This window comes from Poecile atricapillus, chromosome 2 (assembly GCF_030490865.1).
Source record: "Poecile atricapillus isolate bPoeAtr1 chromosome 2, bPoeAtr1.hap1, whole genome shotgun sequence".
Classification (NCBI taxonomy): domain Eukaryota; kingdom Metazoa; phylum Chordata; class Aves; order Passeriformes; family Paridae; genus Poecile; species Poecile atricapillus.
The window spans coordinates 148593154-148618546 of NC_081250.1; the positions used below are offsets into that span (position 1 = coordinate 148593154).

The following is a 25393-nucleotide window of genomic DNA, read 5'->3' on the forward strand; positions in this document are numbered from 1 at the left end:
GACAAGAGCAACACTTCCTACAATAAATGCCTCAAGAAGGGGTGTGGGATGAGTCTTCTGGATAAGCCAATATTAAAAAAAAATAGCAGAATTGACAGTGAAACCTAAAAGCAACCCTGATCAAAAACCGATTCGTGCTGCTGCTGAGCAGTGAGCTACCTGCTCCAGCTGGCTGCCTGAACTGGGCTGACATTGCAGCGCAGTCACACTCACCCAGAAAAGCGTGTTTTGTTAGGCAGGGAGAGATTTGAGCAGGAAAAGATGCACAGCCTTGAGCTGGGCTGAATGGGGCATTGATCTGTTTGGTACAGATGGTCCTGTTTGCCCACAAACAGCCTCTTCCAGCTGTGGATTAGGATGTACCCTGTGCCCAAGCAGCCTGGGACTGCAAATCCACAAGATGTTGATGTCAGTGTGTCACTGTCAGGGGAAAATGCTGCAAGGGAAGCAGTTACTCACAGTCTCTCCAGGGGCTCCAGCCTCTCCTCGGGCTCCTTTCTCCCCCTTTGCACCCTGTGCAGAAAGGAGAGATACCAGCTGATTAGACATGGAAGGAGACCTCCTGCCAGAAAAAAAGCCTCAAGATACCTGAATGTGTACTAGGCAATGGTTTTTGTTAAACAAATTCACAGAGGAGTTAATGGCTGAAGAAACAGCTCCCAGTTCTGTTGGCAGCAAGAAAAGGAACTATAAAAATAAAACCCTGAGACTTAAGAAGAGTTACTAGTGACTGATCAGCTCAGATATTGTTTCTCAGCACAAGATGCTGAAACCTGAGGTATTCATCTGGGTGAAACGCCTTCCTCCCCTCAGGCCTACCAAGTACCTCATTTCCAGCTGAACTTTGATGGTCTCCCTTCACAGAAGACTTGCCTACACTTCTGAAATATAAACAACAGCCATCTAGAAATTTTAAAAATAGATACCCAGAGAGTTTGTCCTAATCATACATATCAGAGAACCCTTTCTGAAGAATTCTGGCAGGATGAAGGCTACTTACTGAACTGTCCCCCATTTAGCAGATATTAGTTATAAGCTGCAGGGCATTACTGTGTTTTTTTCTTGGGTTTTGGGGGGTTTGGTTTTGTTTGGTTTGGTTGTTTTTTGTTTGTTTTTTTGTTTGTTTTGGGTTTTATTGTTTTTGTCTTTTTTTTGAATGCTCAGACTGCTGTCAGCCTATTTAAGGTGTCGATGCCCAAGTATCACTGATTATATAGGTTGGGTACAGCACATATGATGGCAGAGTAAACACCTACCTATGTTGAATGGAAACACCTCAGTGCTGATTTGAAATAGTTTTGTGTGACCCAAATACATTTCTGAAGATGGTTGAGACCATAGAACCATTTCAAATGAGTAATTTCTCATTCCAGGTTAGATGAGCTGGGGTTGACTCTGACTGCTCTGCAATGTTTTGAAAATGTACTGCAGTGATTTATCTGCATGACCTGTGGTTTGGTAGCAGCAGTACAAGATGCCCTCCTGAAGGACCACAAGGCTGGAAGAAGTCTCTCTAACAATACTGAGCATGCAACAAAGATACTGTATTTCTGAGCTTTTTTTCCTCCTGTTCTCCTGCAGTCCAACAGAAGTAAATACCTCTACAGAACTCCCTGAACTTACAACAGAGAGAAAAAAGAAATGGGCTGCTGGTGCATACAGGAAGGTTTATTCACAGTGATACAGACCTTGAAGGCACTCCACACGAGTCATGTCAAAGATTTTCTTCAAGGTCCCTCTTACCTGTACTCCTGCAGGTCCTGGTGCACCTTGCTCACCTGGGACCCCAGGTAATCCCTGAAACACAGAGGGAGAGGTAAAGGAGCTCCTTCCACGGAGAGAAAGAAATGTGATTTTTGCAGAGGCTGTCACTACACAGGGCGCTGTCCCTTCTGGGAGCTCCATCCAGAACAAGAGAGTCCAGAATACAAATGCAGTACCCAAATGCACAATTTAGCTGAACCACACCACTTCAAAATCCCTTAATAAATCTTGCACATAAATTACTGCCAGACAAGCTTCAAGCAAATCCCATAGTCCTCCTTTCAGCTACTAAGGCCCAGAACTATAGATTAGGTGCTAAACTCCAGTAGTCATGTAGCTTCCTCTACAGGCAGTACAAAGATAAGCACTACTGTGGCTATTTCTGATGAGAGAAGCATCCCAACTATGTAAGGAGCATGTCCCAGCCTCTCCTTCCAAAACTGACCACTCTCATGTCCTCTCCTTGTTAAAGTTCAAAGCCAGTTGAAGAAACACTTGGCTGTACTTACAGGTTCTCCACTCATTCCTCGATCTCCTTTGTCTCCTTTTGGTCCAGGTTCACCCTGATATAAAACAATAAGACAAAGAGAGAAATAAAAGCTATTTCCAGGGCTGGAACTCACACTAGCCCTATTTAGCAAGTGGGCTCTTTCAATCAGTTACTCACTTCTGACACAAAGTAGAATGTGTCAGTGAGTCAAAACTGTGTGTCACAATAAGACATGGAGATCACTGTCTAAACTTCTTGGTCTGCTCTGATTCTAACTGAAAAAAATATTCAGCTCAAAGGGAGAACATTTTTCCCTCACGCAGAAGAGTAGCTAAGAATATTCCCAAAATCAAAAAATTAATCTCTAATGTTTTAAAAGGCCACATGATGTGACCAATAGCAAAAGCACCAGTGACACTGCACTACCCCTCTGTAGGACCACAGCCCTAATATCATTCTACAGTGATCATAGATAAAGACAGTTCCCTACTCCACCTATGAAAGAGAAGTGTTCAGTGACCATCCTGGAGCATTTCCAGGTGTGCACTACATGGCTACTCCTGATCTCTAGTTCTATTAACATCTCCATTCGCTCATGCAGCTTCCTCTCCCTCCTGCAATGTCAGTACATTTTTTCATGCACCACCATCACTACCTAATAAGATTAATTTATTCCTGTTCTTCCTCCTAACAGTAAATTGAATATGCATTCAGACAGAAGTTCATCAGCTTTGTCCTGTCTAGAGTAATAATCAATAAATCCATATTTCTGCTTTTTTATAAATTGAAAAGGAAAGCATACAATTATGGAACTAGCTGGAATAAACCAGGCACTACACGAATACTCACATTTATGTATTGTTATGAATGTATGTATTCAGGCAACAGCAATCATTACTTATTCATTATTTATCATACCAAGCGTTTCAATTATGTAATCAAGGAAGAGTAAGAACATCAGTGATTTGAGCTACACACACAAGCAAGGAATAGTGATCAGCCAAAACGCAGAGCCAGACAAATCAGCTTGAATTTTATTTACATCTGCTATTTGCCAATCATTTCTGCAACACCTGGGAATTCACAGTCCATTTTCAAATGATTCTCTAACAGACAAAATAAGTGTAGTTGCATAAATATTACCTATGCTTGTATTTATTATGCATTATGAATAAATATTATCATTTGTGATAAATAATGGGAGGAATTTTACTCTACAAGTAGCATCCCATTAGATCAACTTTTAACCAGGCAGTCCCTGATGCCATCTAGTGTCCCTCAGAAAGACATCAGGCTCACCTAAAGCAGCTCAAGCAAAGGGTCTAAAGCTGCAAACCTGTGTGTTTGTGCCTGGAAGTTGTTTTGTGCAATGACATTTCAAATTCTGAAACTCATTTGAGAGAGCAGAACAACAAAGCACAGACATAGGTCAGTACATTTGTAGGCAGGGATGGTGCTACTGAGTGGGAATAAGGATGTATATTACCAGGGAAAACAAAACTGCAAAGGGAAGAAGTAATGAAACAGGTAAAGGGGAAAAGTTTTTAAGATTTTCCTTTCTTCTACTTTTTCCTTGATACTTGACTTGCACAGTAGTGCAAAACCTAACAACCACAGACATGGGCAGAGGAAGGATTTCTTTGTAGATTCATACACTGGTATGGGGAGGAAGGGACCTTAAAATCATCTAATTCCAGCCCCTCTGCCATTGGAAAGGATGCCACCCACTAGACCAGATCACTCAAAGCCCCATCGAACCTGGCCTTGAACATTTCCAGGCATGGGACACCCACAGCTTCTCTGGACAACCTGTGCCAGTGTCTCAGCACTCTCACAATAAAGTCCCAAATGCCTAATCCAAACCTGCCCTCTGACAGTTTAAAGCCTCTGATCACTGTTGTGGCCTCCTTTGGATTTGCTCCAAGAGATCCCAGATGTCCTTGTTTTGGGAGCTCCAGAGCTGGATGCAGCACTCCAGGAGGGGTCTCACCAGGGCAGAGGGGTAGAATCACCTCCCTTGATCTGCTGGCCATTGCTGCAGCCCAGGACACAACTGGCTTTTGCTAACACAACCCACCAGCAAAGCTGCCTGTGAGTCCTTTCAAGTTTTCCAAATCCATGACTCTCTGCCAAGGCTGTTAACACTGCCTGCCAGTGCTGCCCACTGGCAGCTGCTCTTAATCCATTGCCACCCACTTCTTACCTACACCTCAGTGCACAGAAAAGACACAGTGACAGCTGCCACCAGCCTGGCCTAGAAGAGGACTTACAGCTTCCATGACCTGCTCTCAGCAGTATCCTCCTGTAGTCTCAATTATGCCTCAAAAATTCCTGTGCTACTTAAAGGAAAGCACATGAATTGCACAGTGAGGGTCCAGCTGTGCCCAGCTACAGTAGGAGACAGGAGGCAAAGTGAGGAGCCACCTCTTTTTCTACTGCTTTTGCCTCTTCCCAGCCATTATACCTGACCACCACTGTGGCTCTCTCACCCCATCTCCAAGACTATTTCATGATCCTAACTGACTAGAATAAATATATGTGAAATAGCTCCCTGCTACAATACAACACACAATGGCAAACAATGGCAAGGATTGGTTTTGGAGAGTGTATGACAACTGTCAGCACCCTGCTGGTCCTGCCACCTCTGTAACATTACCCATGACACTCTCTTAAGGCTCATCACCTCCTTTTGACACTTTAATATGTACACCTGTACATCCAAGGCAACAATTCTTCCCTTCCCTTCTCCTCCCTCACAGTGCTATGTGCAGAGCTGCGCTATGGCAGGTGTCACTGCAGTCATCTTGCACATGGAGAAATCCCAGCAAATGGAACAGCTGACACACTTCAAGCCTTTTATTTCTTACTGTCTTGCAGCTCATTTACAAGAGCAATGTACTCAAAAAATTCCTTCTGTGACTGTAGCATTACAAAGACCACGTAAGATGTCATTGTTCTGCATGTTTCCTTAGATTGTAGATACATTTATATTTAAGCATAACCTTTGAGCAAAGGCGAAAAGCAAGAGAAGGAAATTTGGCCTCTTTTCCCAGTACTACTTCACATCCTTATTTCCTTCCTCAGCCTCTGAAGAACCTGGCATATATGTTTTCTTTATAATGGCACTCCTACAGTCTACCTCTGCCATCCATAAAACCCCCTGATCCATAACAAACTTATTCACAGATCATATTATGTCATTTACTTCCCACTAGGTGCTGCAAATGGAAACTAAATCTTCATTTTAAACTCGGTTTAAGAGGCTGGGATAGCACACAGCTCTGTCCCAGCCACAGCTGATCTTACGAACACAGCTTTGCACTTTTTTTAATTTATTATTATATTTGCACTTTTCATCATAGCTGTTTACAGTGATGAGGATGCCCAGAACCAGACTCAATCTGGGTTCTTTAATGAAAGCATTTAAATAAGACAGAAAAAAACTAAGGGCTGTGTGTCTATCAGATATAAGAGGGGATATGCCAGAGACCATATTTATCTATCATATAACATCTCTATGTTACTTACAGGAATCCTGGGGTGTGGGGTGAAGAAGGCTGTCTGGAACAGAAACCAGAGTGTTAAAAACAGAATAGCCTATTTTCCTTAAAATGCAATAGTTTTCATGTACTCCTGTCATCACAGATTTCACATTCCATACATCCATAAGTAGGTTTATAAAAGAGCAACCCATTGTAACATCTGGGTGTTTGGAAAGAAGCCCACAAATATCTTACATCTCTCAGAATATTTGAAATATGAACATAAATTCAATTATGTGTGTCCTACCACGATGAAAAAACAATCAATCTTTAAATTTTATAGCAATTTTACTGCTAGCAATCTCCAGCTCACTTTTCCACTTGGAGCCATCTTCTGTATTATTAAATTTCCTGATACCATGATTGAGCTTGGTGTGTTCTCCCTCTGCTTTGTACCATGCACATAAAATCTCAATGGGAATACATAGTCATTCTGAAGGAGTAGCCACAAAAAGAAATTACAAAGTTTTGTAGAAAGAGACAGCATCTTTTCTCAAAGCTGTTAAAATTTTGAAGAAAAAAATAGATCTTGGTGACATGTCAAAAGCATTACCTACTTTCAACAGCTGCAACAGTGCCCTGGTTAGAGCCTAGATCACTGGGAGGGAGCATGGCCAAGACATTAAGTTACTCAATATCACCTTATGCCATTGCCAGGGGTGGAAGAAAGGGGTTGTTCCTCTCACTTTGGAGAAGGGAAGGCAGTCCCTTTCTGTTGGAGCAAACGAGGCGGATGGAGCAGGTCCTGACTGGAGGAAGCGTTTTGGGTGGCATGACTGCAGTCAGGTCAAGCTCCATACTCCTTCTTTTATCCACTTTTGTTATTAATATTCTTGCTATTACTGCTTGGGGTTTTTTTTTATCTTATTGATGTTTCCATAAATTGCTCTTATCCCAACCTGCAATCTTTGCCCTTTGTGCCTCCAGTTCTCCTCTCTGGCCACACATGGGTGGAAGAGGGGAGACCAGGAAGTGAGTGAGCAGTGAGCAGTTTTGGGGTCTTGGGGCCTAAATTGGGGAATATCATTCCTAAACCATGACAAACAGAAATGATTTCTCCCTACAAACACAGAGAACTTGAGCAGTGGTGCACATCTTCTCTATGCCTAGACATTTGCATTTTGTTTGTGAACTGCCTTCTAACGCAGATTCATCTCTGGTGTTGTGACTGGGTCATTCTTGTCTGATATACGTGGAGCCTTTCTACACAAAGCACCATCAAGTGCTCTGGCATAGACTGAGGCCCAATTAATGGCAGGGAATAAATTACAACACCTTCTCCACTGCCACCTCAAGGTCTTTAGGCACTCAATTTTCACCAACAGACCTTGATTCAAATTTTCTCCACAATCTGTGAATGAGGCAGCTGTATCCAGCAGTGGTTGGCAGAGCTGATGAGAGGAGGTGTGCCATGTCTTGGATGCTCTGTGACTGGCCTAAGTCCTCCAGTTGCAATGATGGTGTTGTTCCAAGCTGCTTACTCAGGTTTTCTTAGAGGGAACTCAGAGGTTTGTGTATTTACATTCAGTGGGTGCTGATTTAATCACCAGTGAACTTCATTGTAATTATACTCAGGCTCCCCAAAGCAACTTTGCGTCTTCATTTTGAAAGCAATAAATTTATGTATTCTTGGTCTATTTTTGCAAAGAGGCAGAGGAAGGTACAACCTCACCAAAAAAATAAAAATACCAAATACACCTTGATATTGCTTCTGTGAAACAAAAGGAGATAATCTCAGAGCAAATAGGTCCCAAAATTTCTGCAGAGAAGTAAGAAACTTGAAAATTGTTTCTGAGGAATTTATGTGGAGGGAGTGCAATGATGCCTTGAATATTGTCACAGCACCAAACACAATCTTACTTACTGTTCCAGGTAAGCCTGGGGGTCCAGGGGAACCTGTGTCACCCTGGACAGAGGAAAAAAATGTAACCAATTACATAAAAAGACTTCCAAATATAACTCAACATTATCATTTAGAAGATGCAGCATTACCAGATGAGATGTACCCCAACCCCCCAGCTCAGTGACACTTCTGGACAGAATTTTTGCTGTCCTTGCTTTGTTGCACGCAGGATTCTCATTCTGTTTGATTTTATCATTGACCTGACTTCACAGGTTGATAAATTTCTAAAGTTGCCCCATCCAGTTTAGGATATGGAGTTTAATTTGCTTTTTAAATAAAAGTTGACCAGAAGTCTTGACTGAAAAACATGTTCTAGCTGAAATTCTTTCACTGATATAAAAATAAAAAAAACAACACATTTTTCATCAAATATTTAAGTTGCTAAACCCAGTTCTCCCCTGATTTTGAGTTAAAACTACGCTGTTGCTGGAGGATCTCCTGAGCAGTGGCATTGACCTTCCTGTGAGCTGTGCTCCACAAACATCTGTCCCCTGACACTTGGAAGCCAAGAACTACCAACAACACTTGTTAACCTCCCAGGTACAGGAAGTTCAGGTGCCTCATTGATGTCAGTGGACCACCCATGAAAGAATTCCCACCTCCACAGATGGTGAAAGTCACAGATAAACTGAGGACTGATGGAAGAACCCACACCCTGAATGTTACTGCCTCTGTAATGAGGGCAGTTTTCCCACTATACACCCACAAGCATCTGCAAGGTCAGTACTTCTTCTCCACCTTCATGTTCACAAGGGTTGAATGTAAATTTTGGTGGACATTACCTTTGTCTATTTCTCTCACTTTCACTAAAATTAATGGTGTTGTGATGGCAGAAACCCAGACTGTTCCTGAAATTATTGTTCTATCCCCCACAGACAGGCACAGAAAAATTTTTAGATTTTAGTTCCAGGCTCATTTATATCAGCCAATTATAAAACTGAAATTTATTTTTTTGTTAAAAATTTTAACAAAATAAAATTATGAAAGAAGAATATTTTCCTTGAATTAACTGAATTGTCTTTAATTTCATCAGATTTAATTGCTCGATAAATTATTGTCTACATCCCACACATAGCTATTTCTGCTGCTTCTCTGTAAAGTTCAGCTAAAAGTCTTCCAAATTTACTACTCTTCCTCAGAAAGCCTCCTCTATCACTTGTCTCTGCCCCTTGGTCTGTTTTCCTCTCTTGTCTAAGGAAGATCATGGTCATTTCATGACTTACCTTTTCTCCTCTTTCACCTTTCATTGCTGGGAGACCGTCTCTTCCTTTTTCTCCCTACAAGCAGGGAAAGGAAAGCAAGAAATTTACACATTTTGATTTGAATGCATCAGCCTCACCAAAATATTTTACACTCTCAGTTATCTTACCTGTCTTCCAAGATGTAGAGCAAGCAATTAAAATTGTAACATTTTGAAGATGGCTTCAAAAATCCATTATATTTTCAAAATCAATGAATATCAATTGACTTCACAGAAAGTAAAGCACCAATCCTAAAATAACTTGTTTGTAGAAGATCCTACTGCCTGATGTAGTAATACAAAAACAGAAGATTGTTTTTTTTTCCAGTTGGAAAAGACAGGCAGCAAAACAGTTGCTAATACCCAGAATGAATATTCATATTACTATTTTTGGTTTGGGTTGGAAGGTACCTTAAAGACCATTTAGTTTCAAACCCCTGACATGAATATATTCTGTATCCTGTGCTCTACAAGGCATATAATGGAGCAAACTGCATGGAAAAACCTCAGTTGATTTTAGATCCTTCTTGATCACATTCAAGCATGTAATCAGTTATCAGGATTACAGACCTCACTTATGTGGCTAGATTTGCGAGTCAGGCCCCTGGCCCAAATATTTCCCAGCATGAAGACATCTCCAGGGTTCTGCAGCTACCCAGAGGAAGCAGCAGACACCAGGACTTGGGTAGAAGTTAAGCCAGCAGAAATCAATCCAGCCTTCTGAAGCCTTTTCCAGGGCTCAGTGACAAGGCAGATTGTCACCAGAGGACTTGAAGTATTTTCAAGGGTCTCCAGAAAATCCACACTGCAGCCGCCTTCATGAGGCAAAGCTTTCATTTCCAGGGTCTTGTCAACTCTTTTATAGTTTTTCTAACCAGGTTACCCAAATTGGTAGAAGGACCAACACCCCCTTTGATCCCATTGGTAGGACCAGAGAAAAACACATCAAGGACATCTGTTCTTATTATTTTGAGAATTATTATCTCTTTACAGTAACACTTCCGGAGAGAAAAACTGTTCCCAGGAACTGTTCCCTGGGAACAGATGAGCTCCTGACAGGCCTAAATTTCTCTCAGGCTCAGAAATCCTGTCCAGGATTAGTAATTTTTAGCTGTTATCAAGAATTTTAAATGTCCTTAAATCTACCAAGTAATTCTGAAAGGGAGTTGTAAAGTGTAATCTAACCTCTAGAGTCATAATCTTTTCTACTGCCTCACAAGCAGCATGGCACAACTCTTCACATTTAGGATAGACACTGTTCCTCAGCACTTCTGTGTCAATTGGGAGCAGTCACTAGGCAGTGCCCCAAAAGTACCTTTTTGGGTTCTTGGTAACTTTGCTGGTTGCCAATCAGCTGCTCACCACAGCCATCACACCAAGGGACAACATCATCTAGGGACACTCAAGATAAGTCCTCCTGGTGCTAAATGGCCAAAAGAAGATAATTTGTGTCTCAAAGTCACTCACCCGGTCTCCTTTTTCTCCTCTCAGTCCAGGTAAGCCCCTAGGACCAGGAAAACCTGCTTCACCCTGAAAATAAGAAAAAGTGTGTGAAATCTGAATGCTGTAATACAGACCCTGCCTGAGTTTTCTCATGAGATTAACTGTAGATGTAGTTTGCTGAGAGAGAATGAGATTATCAAATAATTTCTTAGTCTTCCTTAGATTTCATTATTAAATAATATATATATATATATATATATATTTTTTTTTTAAACATTACTTAAAGCAGCAATTAAGACTTCTCTAGTTTTTGCCTGTTAACTGATGCCACAGAATTTAGGACATATTTCCTTCATGCTTCTCTGTAGCAAGAGCAAGAAAGCAAATGAAAGCACAAAAATAAATAAAAATCTGACTTTTATTTTCATCTTTAATGATCTGGTGTAGTCTGGAAATGCAAAAACTGCAGTGTATTAATCTGAATGGTATAGATGTCACCTGATGAACAGATCTAAAATTATCTGAGTGCACTATTGCACATTTGGATTTATTTTTGTTTGAACATTACCTTTGAGTTTCTTCTTTATAATAATTGTTATTGGAGTAACTATGATCTCTGTGTCATGTGGTTTCTCCTAAATATATCAAGTACTCTCAAATTTAGCTCCCAGTTGACCCAGTTTGTAACCTGAAAACAACCATGTGGTTTCCTATTTATAATTCTTTTCTATCTGAATTTATAGCGTGACATCAGAAAGGAGATCAGCCATGGACAGGACCCAAATTCACTAAGTCTTGTACAAATGCTGAACTAAGAAAAGGTAATCGCTGCTCTAAAGAGAACCAAAGATAATCATGGTAGAGATGCAATGGGTCTGTAGACAAAATCAGATGAGGAACAAGATTCTGTGGTAACTGAGGATGACTAAGAACATCTGGGAGATGTTGGGAGAATTTTAAGGAAAGTGGGATTTGGAGAGAGATGGAGTGGTGCTTTCTCAGAGCTACTGCGGGATCCTGGCTTTCATGGAATCATAGAATGGCTTGGGTTGGAAGGAATCCTAAAGATCTTCTAGTTCCAGCCCCCTGCCATGGGCAGGGACACCTGCCCCTCAACCAGGTTTCTAACGACACATCCAATCTGGCCTTGGACACTTCCAGGAATGGAAATGGCAATGAGATCCCAGCAATCCCAGAGATTCAGAGAACAATCAGAGCATCTAACATTGAAGGAGACAGAGGAGAATTTAGAGGGAAAATAAGAACATGGTGGAAATTTGGACTCTGAAAAGAGCCTGAAGCAAAATACCAGTGAGTTTGTAAGAGTTCAAGGATAGAAAGAGAACATGAAACAGCCAATGTGGATTTGTTAAAAATTAATCATATTAAGATCATCCAGCTCCTTCCCTAGACATGAAAACTAAGCAGACAAGAAGAAAGCATTTTTCTGATGTATCTTGACTTTAGTAAAATGTCTGACATAGGCCAAGATGATGTCATCTGTAAGTACAGAAATGTGATATAGAATGGTCTCTGCAGGGTGGTGTATAACTGAATGAAGGAACAGCATTCATAGACCTGCTATTAGCAACTTACTGTCAAAATTCAGATATTTGAAGTCTTCTCAAGGACAGCCCTATTCAACTTATGACAGGAAAGAGAACATTTATAAAACATGTGGAGAATATCACATTGTGGAGAGAGGGGCAAGGTGGTGTTAAAATTCAAAACAGCCCTGTGTGGGGAGATGACTCAGAACAAGGAACAGTGTTCTGCTTGGGACCTGGCCCTTTGCTGCACTTGGGCCAAGCCTGCCTGGAAACTTCAAGCCTGGCAGTTTGTTTGCCCAGCTACAGTGAAATCAAGGAAGGGTACAGAAACCTCTCCTCCCTTGGAGCCTGATGAAAACACTCCTGAGGAAGCATTTGCCTGTGCTGTGGTGATTTCCCCTTACCTTACTTTTGGAATAGCAGCAGTACAGTCCAGACTTTCAGGGTAGGATAATTGTTACTAACTTAATGAGTGCCTTATCCCAATAAACCTCAATTTGTGCCTCAGACTTGTAGCTTTATTCCATCAATCCTAGAATCATTAAGGTTGGAAAAGACTTCTAAGATCAACCATAAGTCTCATCCATACAACTGTTGCACCTTCATTCACAGATGCAAATGACATGCACAGATCCTGTCACTGGTGAATGGCTTTTCCATCTCATGTGGTCATGTGCTATTGTGTTGACAGGCAGGGTTTGCTGTTCAGACTTTTTCCTGCTCACCTGCTCACCAGGTTGGCCACGGCTCCCTGGTTCACCCTGGGAAAACAAAAGCAAATCTGTAACATTGTAAGGACTTGACCCTTTGGTAAGAACACTTCCTCATTAGCAAGGTGTGGTCCCTACTGGTCTGTGATCTACCTACATCCCACAAGGCCCTGAAATTGCCTTTCTGATGGCTTGGGAATGCAGACTGCAGGGAGCTAACACAAGGTCTGGGTTAGATCTCCCAGCACACTTAGGACTGAGAGACGAGAATCAGACGAGGGTTGGTATTTTGGAATAACATGAAAATCAGTGAACCCCATCTGCTCATCCCCTTACATCTCCAACTTCAGAGGAATCTTATTCTCCTCTCTTCAGCAGAAGACCTTCCAAAATCACACCTTGATTGATTCAGTGGATACAGCAGACTATGAAGTACAACCCCTTACCTTAGGGCCAACTTTTCCAGGAAAGCCTTCCTCACCCTTTTCCCCTCGTTCTCCCTGCAGGGAACACAAGAGGTCAATACACAAGCTCCTCTGGTGGGGAGTGGTGAGGAGTATTTTAACTCAGCTCCTCAGGATCAGCTTGAGGGTGTAAATAGAGTCATATAAGAATATGCTTCCTGGAATGTTTCTCCATTCTAGTGCCATTTGCAGTCACATCTGCAGCACCCTACTGGAGAATTTCTGGAATAACACAATCACTGTTACATTAAAGATGTCCATAGTGAATTATCTGGAAAAAAACCACCTCCATTCAGTTTCTTCAAATTGTATATGGCTGGAAAGTCAGAAAGTGTTTAAAAAAAACATAAAATTTTTTGACTGGGGCCTTGGTCACTGGTTACATTATGTAAATACTTTAAAACTGATCTTCCAATGTGGGTGGTGTCAGCATGGACAGCAGAGGCTGCAGTGGTTGAAATGTGGCTAGATAGCTGGGAAGGGCAGTAAGGACTACACAGATGTATGGATAAAATCCAAAGTTTATTTAACACCAGAAATATGTTATGGGCTGCAAATTCCTCACCTTTATTCATCAATAAATGGGAACTGGGGACTCTGTTAGACCTGGGATCAAGTATCAGATGCAAGAAAACCTCTGCCAATGCAATACATGTCCAAGAGCTGTTTTCTTCAATACAATCATATTTAATATAATCATCATCCCCAAAACTTAGTTTGGCCTTTGTAGTCAAAACATGGTACATTTCTTTGACACTTATTTGCAGGGGGATGAGAAGTCAAGTGTCTCCAATCTCTACATTTATCTCCCTTCTCCCAATGCAGAGACAATGGAGGAGATAACTCTCCCTACCAAGCCATAATTTGGAGAAGCTTTCAAATGGAGCATAAGAGGTAGGAAATAATAATGAACCAACTTTCTGTCACACAGACAATAGAGAAAGCTCAGGAGGATGGCATCTCTTCTTTGCAGCCCTTCAGGGAGGAAAGAAAGGTACATCTTTGGAGTCTGATACTCTTTGTTCTTTTTCTCTGGGCCTTGGATATATGCCTTGACTTGCCAGAGTCACTGGCTTTCCTGACTGATTGTTTGCAATGCCCAGCAGTGTTTTTCCTGTTTCCCTTGCTTGCTTATCCCAGTGATCTGCCCAGGTAAGCAGCTTAATCCCAGGGTCTGTGGTGTCACTTGCCTTTTGACCTGGAAGCCCTGGAAGCCCACTGAGTCCATCTTTGCCAGGCAGCCCCTAAACATGAGGAAAACACAAGCTCTAAGTGCCAGTTCTTTAAATTGTTATCAGCAAATTCAGCATAAGTATGCTCAGTTCATCCCTCCTGCCACACACCTAAGTTTAAGAAAAGAAGAATCCCCTCATTCATTTTGGTTTGATTTCTTTTTCCTACTTTGTCCCAAAAAACACAAAAATTCTCCCGCTGTATGTATTTGTGCTGCTCTTTGTTCAATATCCCAGTTTTAATGCATGACCACAGGATGTCAGCATTGTTACAGGGAAACTCCAGTATTGAGCTTTTATGTACTTTAAATTTTTTTATGTATCTTACCTACATTTTAACTTACTCTTTATAAGTCCCTATTATCTGTAGCTATAAATATATTTTTTTTACATTTATTTTTCCTTTTAAATCTTGGTAATTTCTTATACAGTATAGACGCCTAAAATTAAATTATATAGCACATAGTGAGAGAGTGGTTCAGCAAGATAAGAATTAATATTACTTCCTGCAATGCATTTAAAATGGTGAGAAGAAGTTTTCTTCCCTTTTCCAACTGTCAGTCAATCCACACGCACTGCAGGCTGTAGGTGGCAATTCTGTACTAAGTATTTAATAATTCAGCTTTTATGACTTAAGACCAAAATAAATTGCTACCCTCTGCCAAATCTGGGATTTCAATCATGAGTTATTTGGCCTGATTCAGGAAATTCCAGGTTGGGAAAACAATACTGTGTCAAATGCAAAAAGAATTCTGAAAGGTACCATCTAAGGAAAATATCATGATCCAATTCCATAGGAATAGTGAGACTGCACCTGGTAAAATTCTTATTCACAAAAGGTATCTGGGATTAATTTCTGAATTAAAAGTGACAGTATTGGAGCCCATGTTAAAACCTTGTGTGCAGACAAGATGTGGGAAACAAAGTAGATTTGAGAATTAAACAATCTGAAGTAATGAAGAGCTTTGAGTTGAGGGAAACAGTTCCTTAACACTTACAGGTGGTCCAGGTGGTCCAGTTTTACCAGAAACTCCAATCTCTCCTGGCAGTCCCTGAGAAATTAAATCAGAACAAAATATAAATTAGTATTTCTGTTCTTTGTAAGAATCTCACTGGAGATTGCTGCTTTCAATTGAAGTGCAGTTTTCCCTCTACTGCAGTCAGGTCCCTGCCATGGGGAGCCCTGGAGACATTGAATTATCCCCAGGAAGCACCAGTGTGGTTCCAAGGCTCAGCAGGGAGAAGCTGTGCTCTAGGACTGGCTGTGGCTTTGCAGTAGAGAAAATATAGGAGAAAACACACTTTGCCAGAGGCCTTAACTCTGCTCCTTCTGCAAGCCATGACCTAAAATTTTCTCCAGCTGTTTTTTCTTCTCCTTTATATGGAACAAAATCCCCCGAGCTTTCTTACCGGTGGCCCAGGTGGTCCCGGGGATCCAGCAATGCCTGGGGGCCCTGGAGGTCCCTGCAAGAGAGGAAACAAAGCCAGTTTATCAAATTCTCTGATTGTAGCTGAAAACCTCAGGTCCTCCCCTGTGAAATAGGGACCCTGTAGGAAACAGGTAAGAGAACTGAGCTTTACTTGCTTAACTTCTACCCAAAAAATGCAAGATGCCAAACCAAGGGGCCATGAACACAGGTAGAACATTATATTTTGCTTAAGGCACTGCTGCCATTGCTAAGAGGGCTCCCTCCTCCACTCCAAGAGGAGGAGGAGTTGAAGGCCATCAGTGGTAACCTACAGCACAAAGCTTGACCAGTCAAAGTTAACCTTGATTCAAGTTGTTTCAAAGTGAATAATTTACCTCTGCAAAATAATTGCTGAAAGCAACTAATGACTTGTGGTTTGAGCTTGCTTTTTTTGGGAGTGTGGGGTTAAAAATATGAATCCAAGAGTATGGAGAAATGCTGCAATGACTCAAGTGTTTTAAAACAAAATGTGACACCATTTTGTTGCTCAACATCCACCTGGTAGGTAGTAAAAGATGCTCACAAACTCATAGTTTGATGAACACATTCAGTTGGAAATATCTTAACATTCTTACTCAGTTCCCTGCAACAGCTGTTTCTCTCAGGAGAAATATTCTCTCAATAGCCACCTGATTTAAAGAGGAATTTATTTCTATGCATCAAGCAAATTGTTAAATTTGGCTTCCTATGAGAGATTTGTTTCCATCCTTGACAAATCTTAGTATGCTTCTTGATATACAAAGGTTCTTGTTACTGCCAGCTTCCCCTGTAGGCAAGACAGGATTTCTCCAGTGCTTGGAATGAAAAGTGTTCATGTATTTTTTGGATCAGGACCTGAGCAAACAGCGTGAGAAACGGATATATGACTGAGCTTAAATTTTACCCTGTCTGCCTCTTTCTGTCTTTCTAACATGATGATACCATTAATTTTTAGTTTTCAGCATAAGAGGAGTTCTGATGTGATTGTACTTAAAAAAAAACCAAAACACCCCACCCAAAACCTCTGTAAAGATTTGAAACTAAGCACCTAATACAAGACAGAAAATGGCCAGACATCATTTTCTCTGTCATTATTCAATATTTAGGTATTACAACTCGTAGATCAGTATTAGCATTTATTTTTAGTGACAACTGTAGATGATGAGAAGAAAATGGTGTAAAAAAGTGAGGAGAAGGAGCTATTTGAGGCATGGCTGGCCTGAGATGGCAGATAACTTCAGTCAAGAGCTAAGACAGTCTCTCACCAAAAGATGGGGCAAAGAGACCAGGAAAGGATCCTCTAGCTGCACTTGCCTCATTGCAACTCAGAGCAGACATGGAATTATTCTGTCAACAGCACTCTTACTTGTAAACTGCCTCAAATGTGAATACAGCAAAAGATGTGCCTTCAGATACACTGATGCTGATGATTTAATTCTGGGGGAGTTCTGCAGCTGGATCCTGTAGTTATAGATTCTACACCCATCAGCAGACACTTGGTCACCACCATCCTTCACTTAAAAAGGCTTCAGCATTCAGGGAAAGACTCAACATTCCAAATAAGCCCAGCATAAGAGAAAACACTACACACAGACCCAACTGTGTGCAGACACAGCTGGATGGAGCCAACAGACACCAAGGGCATGGAAATTCTGCTTGGCCCCACTCCACCTGTACAAGGCATGGCTGAGAGGCCCTACAGAAGGGATGGGCTCCAAGAAGGGGCTTCCATGAAGAATGGGGGGAGTACTGGGAAAGAAGGTAAAACTTTAGAAAAAACTACAAACTGATTCTGATTGCACTATGTATAAATTTACCTTTGCAGGCTTTCCTTGACAATTCCATCAATTTATTTCTAATAATTTAATTTTGTTCTCCCTCTGTCACTAAGTGAACTGTCTCCCACCAGGAAATACATGTCCTTCCTAGCCCTGTAACAGAGAACTTCTATCAGGAGGTGAAAAACCCCAGTCAGGACCCAGCCTCAGCCCAAGCAGTCCCAAGTGTGTTGTGTTACCCCACACAGTGAATTGGCAGGGGTCAATCTGATCTAAAAGCAAAGTCTAACTCCAGCATCTGTCAGGAACCAGTGTAATCCCTAAAATGTAAAGTGACACATCCTCCTCATCCCAACTCTTTCTCTCAGTAACTCTTGGTATTCTCACCATCCAAGACAATTTCTAATTAATCTCTTAAACTTTCCATATGCTAGACCACAATAACCTTATGCAACCGTAAGTCCTGAAATTGAAACCCACTGATCCTTTTCCTAAATTGCCACAAATAATTCAATGTCATTGTCCTCCAAGAGATAATTACCCATGATTAACATCATGCCCAAACTGCAATTTGTTGTACCAACAAATGCTACACTGGCTAATGGGAAGCTCTTCTTATAAAATCTTGTCTGAGGTGGCAGAAAAAACAGTTTTATGGAATGGCCAGCAGTATCCCTTGGAGATGCACAAGGGACTGGCAGCCTGCTCCAGCTGACTGCACACAGCAGTACATTGACTGTCCTGCTGGGGTTCCTGCCTTCTACAGCCTGGGCTACAAGAAGAGATGGGACAAAGTGAAATAAAATGGCAGAAATACATCATAAATATCTTTTATAGAGCACTCCCTTTTGCTACAGTTCAGAGATTTTCTGTTCCACTTGTATATCAACATCTTGTATTGTAGCCCTTCTCCTGACTTCTGAGTATAATTCAGAGCAAGTAATATTCTTTTTAAATATTAGAATTCACCAAACTGACAGAATCTATTTATGTTTTTAAAAGCCCAACACCATAAATCTACAGCACCAGGACTGTGTGCAGTGTTTACCCCAAAAAAATCTCACACCATCTGTTTTCTTTGCTTCCATTTTTAAGTGAATCCAGATTAAAGCACCTGATTTATACAACCACCTTTTTCAAAGATTATTTGATGAATTACACAGATGAGAGTCCCTATCCCAAATCCAGACCACAAATATCATCCTGTTAAAACCCTGAACCAGAAGAAAATAGTAACAGGGTGTATTTTTTTTTTTCCAGCTGGTAAACACTCCAACGTGTGCTTTGTATGTGTTGAAGCAAAAACTGATACATGAAAACTTGATTTTAAAACAGATCTACACAAACTCACTTTGGAAAACAAATTCAAAACATGGAATTTTTTTATTAAAATGTTTAGACCAGAATATTTTCAAACTGTTGTCCTGAAACAAAAATATTTCAAATGTTCATTAAAATCTAAAATCTAAATATTGTGTAGAGGCGTGTGTGTTTTGGGATAGAATATCATTAAAAACATTGTGGAGGGTGGATTTTTTCAGGCTTGCATTTCATCCAGCCCCATTCCTTAGACAATGCAATGCAGTGACAGTGCTCAGGAAAGAAATCTGACACTGTTCATACTGGAGACACTGCTGTGTCTGTCCTCCAGAATCCACTCTGCACTGCTCTCCTCTTCCAGCGTGCACCTTGCTGAAGACAGTCTGGGAAAGGTGGAGATATTAAGATTTAGGTTGTGCACTCCCAAAGGACGCTCTGAGAAAGGACAGAAACGTTTTTCTTTGACTCCATCAGTAGACTGCTTGGTCTAAATCTCTTTTCCATGAAAGAAGGGATGACTAAGTCTTAAAGGGAGGTGAACAAATAATATTCCACAATGAAAACTGAAGTCTGATGGCTTTCCCAGACGCCTGAAGGCAAAGCTTACAGAGATATTTTCTGTGTACTATTCCACGCTGCTGCCTCGATTCTCTTACACTATGACAAAGGTTTAGATAAGCCCTTAACCCATACTAAAACAGATTCTGGTCTGGGTTGTTAATGCAGTGTGCCAGGTTTACAAACAAGAAGGGACATGCAGGAGCACTCTTTCTGATGCCAGAATGACAGCAAAATGGGTAACTGAGGGACTGATACTCTCTCCCACTCTCTCTTCTTGTCTCCAAAGACATTCCCCACAATTTTGCCTCTTAGAAAGACCCCACAGACTCTTACTCTTGGCTTTGTACTGTCTTTCCTTTATTTACATTCCTTTCCCACCAGAAATGAAGCTGTTGCAGACAGTTTTGTGGAGCAGCCCACATGTCTCACTATGTCCCTTGCCACTCCAGCACTCCACTTCTTCTCCATGGCATCTGAGTGGATTCCAGGATCAGCTCCTCAAATCTGCTTTTGATTTCTCACCCAGCCACTTCTGCTACAAATCGTAATTATACAATCAGAGAATTGTTACAGTTGGAAAAGACCTCTAAGATCCTCAGGTCCAACCATCAACCCAGGGCTGCCACAGCCAAGCCACATCTCTAAGTGCCACTTCTTTTAAATAGCTGCAGGGACAGTGATTCTACCACTACCCTGGATAGCCTAATCCAGTGCTTGACCACCCTTTCAGTGAAGAAATATTTCCTTATATCCAATCTAAAATGGAAACTAAGATATTTTCTGTAATACTGCATTAGAGCACTGTATTTCTCCCTCTGCTTAAACCCTGCCTTACAAATTAATACAAAAGTAATAGAACACATAAAAAAAGCTGTTGCTGATGACACTAAAAATCAAAAGCCTGAAGAGCCAACAGACCTGAGCATTTGTCTACAGTACATGTCCTAGAGTCAGTGTCAGTGACAGTGCCATAATTCATACACGGATCCAGACTCCAGTCATTTCATCAGGTGGCACTGCAACTGGAGTACCAGCATTAAAATAAAAGTTCTGTCAATAAAAAATTCTCTGAACTGTCTTTGCAGCTCTTTAAAAGTATGGAATAAAGTTGACTTTGTACACAACAGTCTCTCTAGGAGAGTTTCCTGCTTCCAGTGAAAGGCAGTGTTTGTTTAATTTAATCACTTAGTGTAAGCTATGGCCATGATCTCTTTTGTCTACAGAGGAAGATTTACTTCCCCATGTGTTTGCTTGGAGTTGGTTTACTGAGTCAGTGCAGCAAATGAGAAAAAACAACTAAAAAAACCTCCTTTAATGTCTTTTGTTTCAGCACTATTAGTAATCTTCACAGGTGAAGACTTTTTTAATTTATTTTTTTAACAGTACAGATCTTATTAAAGATCGCTCTGAGCAATATCTTCCAATTCCAAGCAGCACTAGCAAAGTTTGAATTCAATCTGAGCTTTGCAGCTGGGGCCCACATCCTTTTCTTACATTTTGTAGTATTAACTTGCATTATAAAAAGGACATTAAGGACACGGTGCGTTTCAGAGAAGATCGTTTATCATCTGAATTACTTAAGAAAAGCTGGGCTTGTGCTCACACCCTACAGACAAGTCTATACTAATTAAATCACTGCCAGCCAGAACCATAACAGGTACAGCTTGTACTGGTCTGACTCTCAGGTCTGACTGACACCACCAGGTTATCCAGCACAAGGCAAGCCTCAGTGACAGCCCAGAGGTATTGCAAGGCAGAGGTATGGTTTTTATCTTTTAATCTCAAAGACTTTGAGACTTTTGCTGTCTCACAGGTGGCCAGAAAGTACCCACTCAGCACATGGAGTCTCAACAGTGGCTCAGTGGCCCTTTTGTAGGTGCCTGTTTTAAGAGAGCTTCAGGATCCACTGAGGATACTAATTGGATCTTCATCAACAAGAGCAGGCACCTGCATCCCCATTCTGAACCCAAAAAGCACTTGCATTTGGAGCCAAACCTCAGCCCTTGTAACTCAGTGATACAGCTCTGAGTGACTGAGCCAACTATTTCAGCTGAAAGTTCTTTATAGAAATGTTCATTTTTCAGTCTGCATTTGAACATCCTACTGCAATAAAAGTTAGCCCTATGATTAAGGTTCTTGGACACTAAAACAGTAGAAATAAATAATAACAACATAAACACATTATAAGTTTGGGTGTCTGTGTCTTTGCTGCATGAAAATTGTTCAAGTCCAGAGGGGAAAAAACATCCAAAGTTTCCACTCCAAAGCTTAATGATGTTGCAATATGCACCATTTGTAAAGACTGGAAAATAAATGCTCAGTTTTAAAGGTGCTGATCAGACAACATGAAACAAATAAGCAGATGGACAGGTTCACCATCACAACTGATTTGGAAGGAAAATGAAAATTTAAAAATATTTTTATATTACAATTTTGTTTGAATTGGTGTGTGCAAAGACAGACAAAGCTAACCTACTGTCACAAAACACCTGCAGTCTAGCAGGGAAGCTGCCTCCTAGATGCTGCTTCAGGGTCTGACACTTAAATTATCTCTCAAATGGTCCTTGAGACTTGGACTGACTTATCTCAACTGCACTTTACCACTGAACCACAGAATCACAGAATATCCTGAGCTGGAAGGGACCCACAAGAGCAGCCCTTAAGTCGGTTCCCTTGCACAGCTGCCTGATCTTCTGTGGCTTCTCAGCTGAACTGAGCATGACTGCAACGATTTTTCTTGACAAAGCCCAATAACAACTTCAGAAGGTCTTTCCTGTGTCCTTCAGCAACAATGAGCCTTCTAAAGCTTCTATATCAACCCCTTCCTCTTGTCCATACAGGTATCAATGTGGGGAATCAGGTCAGAAAACAAAAGTAGACATCAATTTAAAATTGCAGAGGAAAGGGAGGCTATTTTCATGTCCTAATTTGGTTTATGTGCAACCAACTCAGATCAGTTGTCCCTCAACACCACAGGGACAGCACAGGAATAGCTGACATAGGATTCCATACATAACTTGAATATCCATGTAACTACACTGTAAGAAAACCACTTTTCTTCCTAAGCATTTTTGGGGCATAATCTAATTAAGAAAAAAAAATAATAAAAAAGAAAAGAAAATGCTGATAAAATGCTTTAAAAATCTAGCACCACCAAAAGTGCTGTTAAGCTGAAAAGTAGTTTTGTCAAAAAGTGAATGCAAGCATTTTCTTTAAAAGGAAATATGGAAATCTGCAGTAATATGTCCAGAACAGACTGCCACTGCAGGAACCAGAACAATATTTTGCCTCTACAGTTAGATTGGAGGAGCAGTCAATTTAAGTATCCCTTGATGGGGCAAGCATTTTGTGAAGTTTTAATTAACATGAAATTTGCTACCATTATTTAGCTTGTGCAAAAAAGAAAATTACTTAATCCTATGTCAGCAATTTTCACAGATAGATTTATAAAATTGCTAACACATGCATATATATGTTTAATTTGCAGGGAACTTGAACAAAATAAGTGTGACATTGTTTGGATGGATACTGTCAGGTATCTTAAAAATAATACACAGATAAAAATCTTCCTCCAAAATTAAGGAAAAAGAACCCCAAAACAACAACCAAACAACCTAAGAAAAATAACACAACAAAAGCAGGGTGTTGGACTCAATGATCCAAGAATTCAAGCGGCTTTCTTGTATGCTCTCAGGCATAGGAAGGGATTTTGGGGTGTCCTGTGCAGGGCCAGAAGTTGGACTCGATGATCTTTATGAGTTACTTCAAACTTAGAATATTCTATAATTCTAAAATCTTTTAAATCAATTGGAAACACTGTCTTCATTCTTGTAAGCTGCTGCTGAAATACTTGCAAATTAGATACTATAGTGAAGGAAAAATGTCTTAAGATATGTAAACCAGTATCAAGTGGTGTTTTACAGGGCAAGGTTCCCTGCTGGACACAAGGGACTTCACCTGCATGGAGCTTCAAGCCCTTGGATTACTTCTCTGACATTCTCCACAGACATGTGAACAGCTCTTTACTGAAAACTCCTGTCACACAAACCACTTCTAGATCATTTCTCCTGGTTACAAGGGCATAAATTGCCAGAGCAAATAAATGAGCAATCTCACACAAGAAGTGTGCTGCTTGTTGCAATACATCACCAAAAGCTGCAGCAATGGAAGCTCATCATTCTTCCCCAAACTTTAGCAATTATTGAAACATAATCCTAAAGCCAAAGTCCAGTTTGTTAATTTACTATTGAAAGGGAAACAAATGAAACACTCAGTTTTATTCTGAGCAGACAGCTCAATGTGAGGTTGCACCTTTCCTGCTATAGGACATTCCCATGGATGACTCTACAGGGTGACTGTAAAAAGCGATTCAGGTCTGCTGAATTTGTCTGCAAAGTTAGGAGGAAACTAAGTCAGAGGTGTCATTGTTATTAAGACACAGGGCCAAATGGGCTGATCCACAGTGGAGCAAAATCCTCTCTGACAACTCTTAACATAAACCACACTGTTTTGCCCTTATGATGTTATGGTGCAATTTGGAGCTCTAATTCTCCAAAAGCTTTTAAAAGAAGGAGTTAAAGGATGATTAACTTAAGACATCCCCCTTCCTCAAAAACCACAAATCAGTGAGTTCCCCCTGGAATGATGCTGCTCTAAGCATAAGCAATGGGGAAATCCCATACAACCTGTCCTAATTCAAAGATATTGAAAAACTCTGGGTGGTAAAAGTAATTGCTGTCAGACAGACATCTCTCAGTCTCAACAAGATAAATTATTTTGGTCTTGAAAGGAGAAACATGAACTTCAAATACAGTACAAAGAAGAAGCTCACACATGCTGCATTGTGTGGTTCCATGTTCCCTGTTGCCACAAAATCTGGTTTTACACATTTTATAGGAGAATGAAGAAATCATTGCTTACCTGAGGGCCAATCAGACCATTGATTCCTGGGAATCCTGGTTCTCCCTTTTTACCCTGCATGTTCAACAAAGGAACACATATTAGAGAGCAGACCAAAGACTGCTATTGATTTTCCAGTCTTTCACCCCCAAACTGGTAAATCAATGTAATGTGGGTACACAAAACACAAAAGCTAGAAATGAAGACAATAGCCATAATCTGGAAATGAAACACCAGTTGCCTTTGACAATCCTGTATCCCCCAAATTGTAACAATAGTTGTAAAGTTGAGAGCTGTTCTCACACACATCATGGCATCTCCTACACCCTGCAATCCCACCTGGCTTCCCCCTACAGAGGGGTAGGGAAGTCATGGTGCTGTGATACAGCCAGGGGAGGTACCAAGTGTAAACATGGGCTGAGAGGTAAAGCAATGTCCCTCTGGTCCCTTGCACTGCTTTGTGCATTAAGAAATAAAATAATTAAAAAGTCTGGTGCATGGTTGAATAGAAAAGATTCATAATCTCTAAGCTGGGAAACAGGAACCCATGAGGCATTCACCAAGCAGCAGAGCTCACTAACTCCTCTGCAAGTAAAAAATATCCTTTCAAAGGAGTCAAAGAACTCCACTGGTGCAAGGTAAGGACAAGCCCAGAGCTGGAGAACAACCCTGAGACGAGGTCACCTGTATGGATGGTGGAGCTCTGTGTCCCCATGGGTTTGACCTCAAATAATTCAAAAGGAAAATATCCTTCATGAGAAAAATGAGGAAGAAAGGATGAAGTAAGCACTGGAGTTAAGGCAGAGTTTGGATTTGTTTCTCAACCCAACAGGTGACTTGCTGTGTTACTTTAGATAAGTCACATATTTTATAAAAAAATTATCTCTTCTTCCCTTATATGTAACAGACACTGAATCATTAATATTTCTGAGGCTCTTAGTAATATAGTAGGAGGGTACAAGAGGAGTCCTGTAAATACCTGAGAAACAGACTTTTTCCTCCCTCATTTCTACTCATCCTGACTGATTTATTTTTTTTTTTAGAAGGAT

The 25393-nt window shown here is 40.8% G+C and overlaps 1 protein-coding gene across 1 annotated transcript in view; it reads right to left on the reverse strand.

Moving 5' to 3' along the window:
• The window catches only part of COL22A1 (collagen type XXII alpha 1 chain), a 239702-nt gene that overhangs the window by 59416 nt on the left and 154893 nt on the right, over nucleotides 1-25393 (reverse strand). The window contains exons 24-36 of the mRNA XM_058833583.1: nucleotides 24366-24419; nucleotides 15749-15802; nucleotides 15337-15390; nucleotides 14297-14350; nucleotides 13089-13142; nucleotides 12658-12693; nucleotides 10407-10469; nucleotides 8923-8976; nucleotides 7661-7702; nucleotides 5783-5815; nucleotides 2274-2327; nucleotides 1744-1797; nucleotides 460-513 (exon numbers count right to left, since the gene is read on the reverse strand). Coding sequence (XP_058689566.1) covers nucleotides 460-513; nucleotides 1744-1797; nucleotides 2274-2327; nucleotides 5783-5815; nucleotides 7661-7702; nucleotides 8923-8976; nucleotides 10407-10469; nucleotides 12658-12693; nucleotides 13089-13142; nucleotides 14297-14350; nucleotides 15337-15390; nucleotides 15749-15802; nucleotides 24366-24419 — 660 coding nt within the window. The remainder of the gene's footprint in view (nucleotides 1-459; nucleotides 514-1743; nucleotides 1798-2273; nucleotides 2328-5782; nucleotides 5816-7660; nucleotides 7703-8922; nucleotides 8977-10406; nucleotides 10470-12657; nucleotides 12694-13088; nucleotides 13143-14296; nucleotides 14351-15336; nucleotides 15391-15748; nucleotides 15803-24365; nucleotides 24420-25393) is intronic.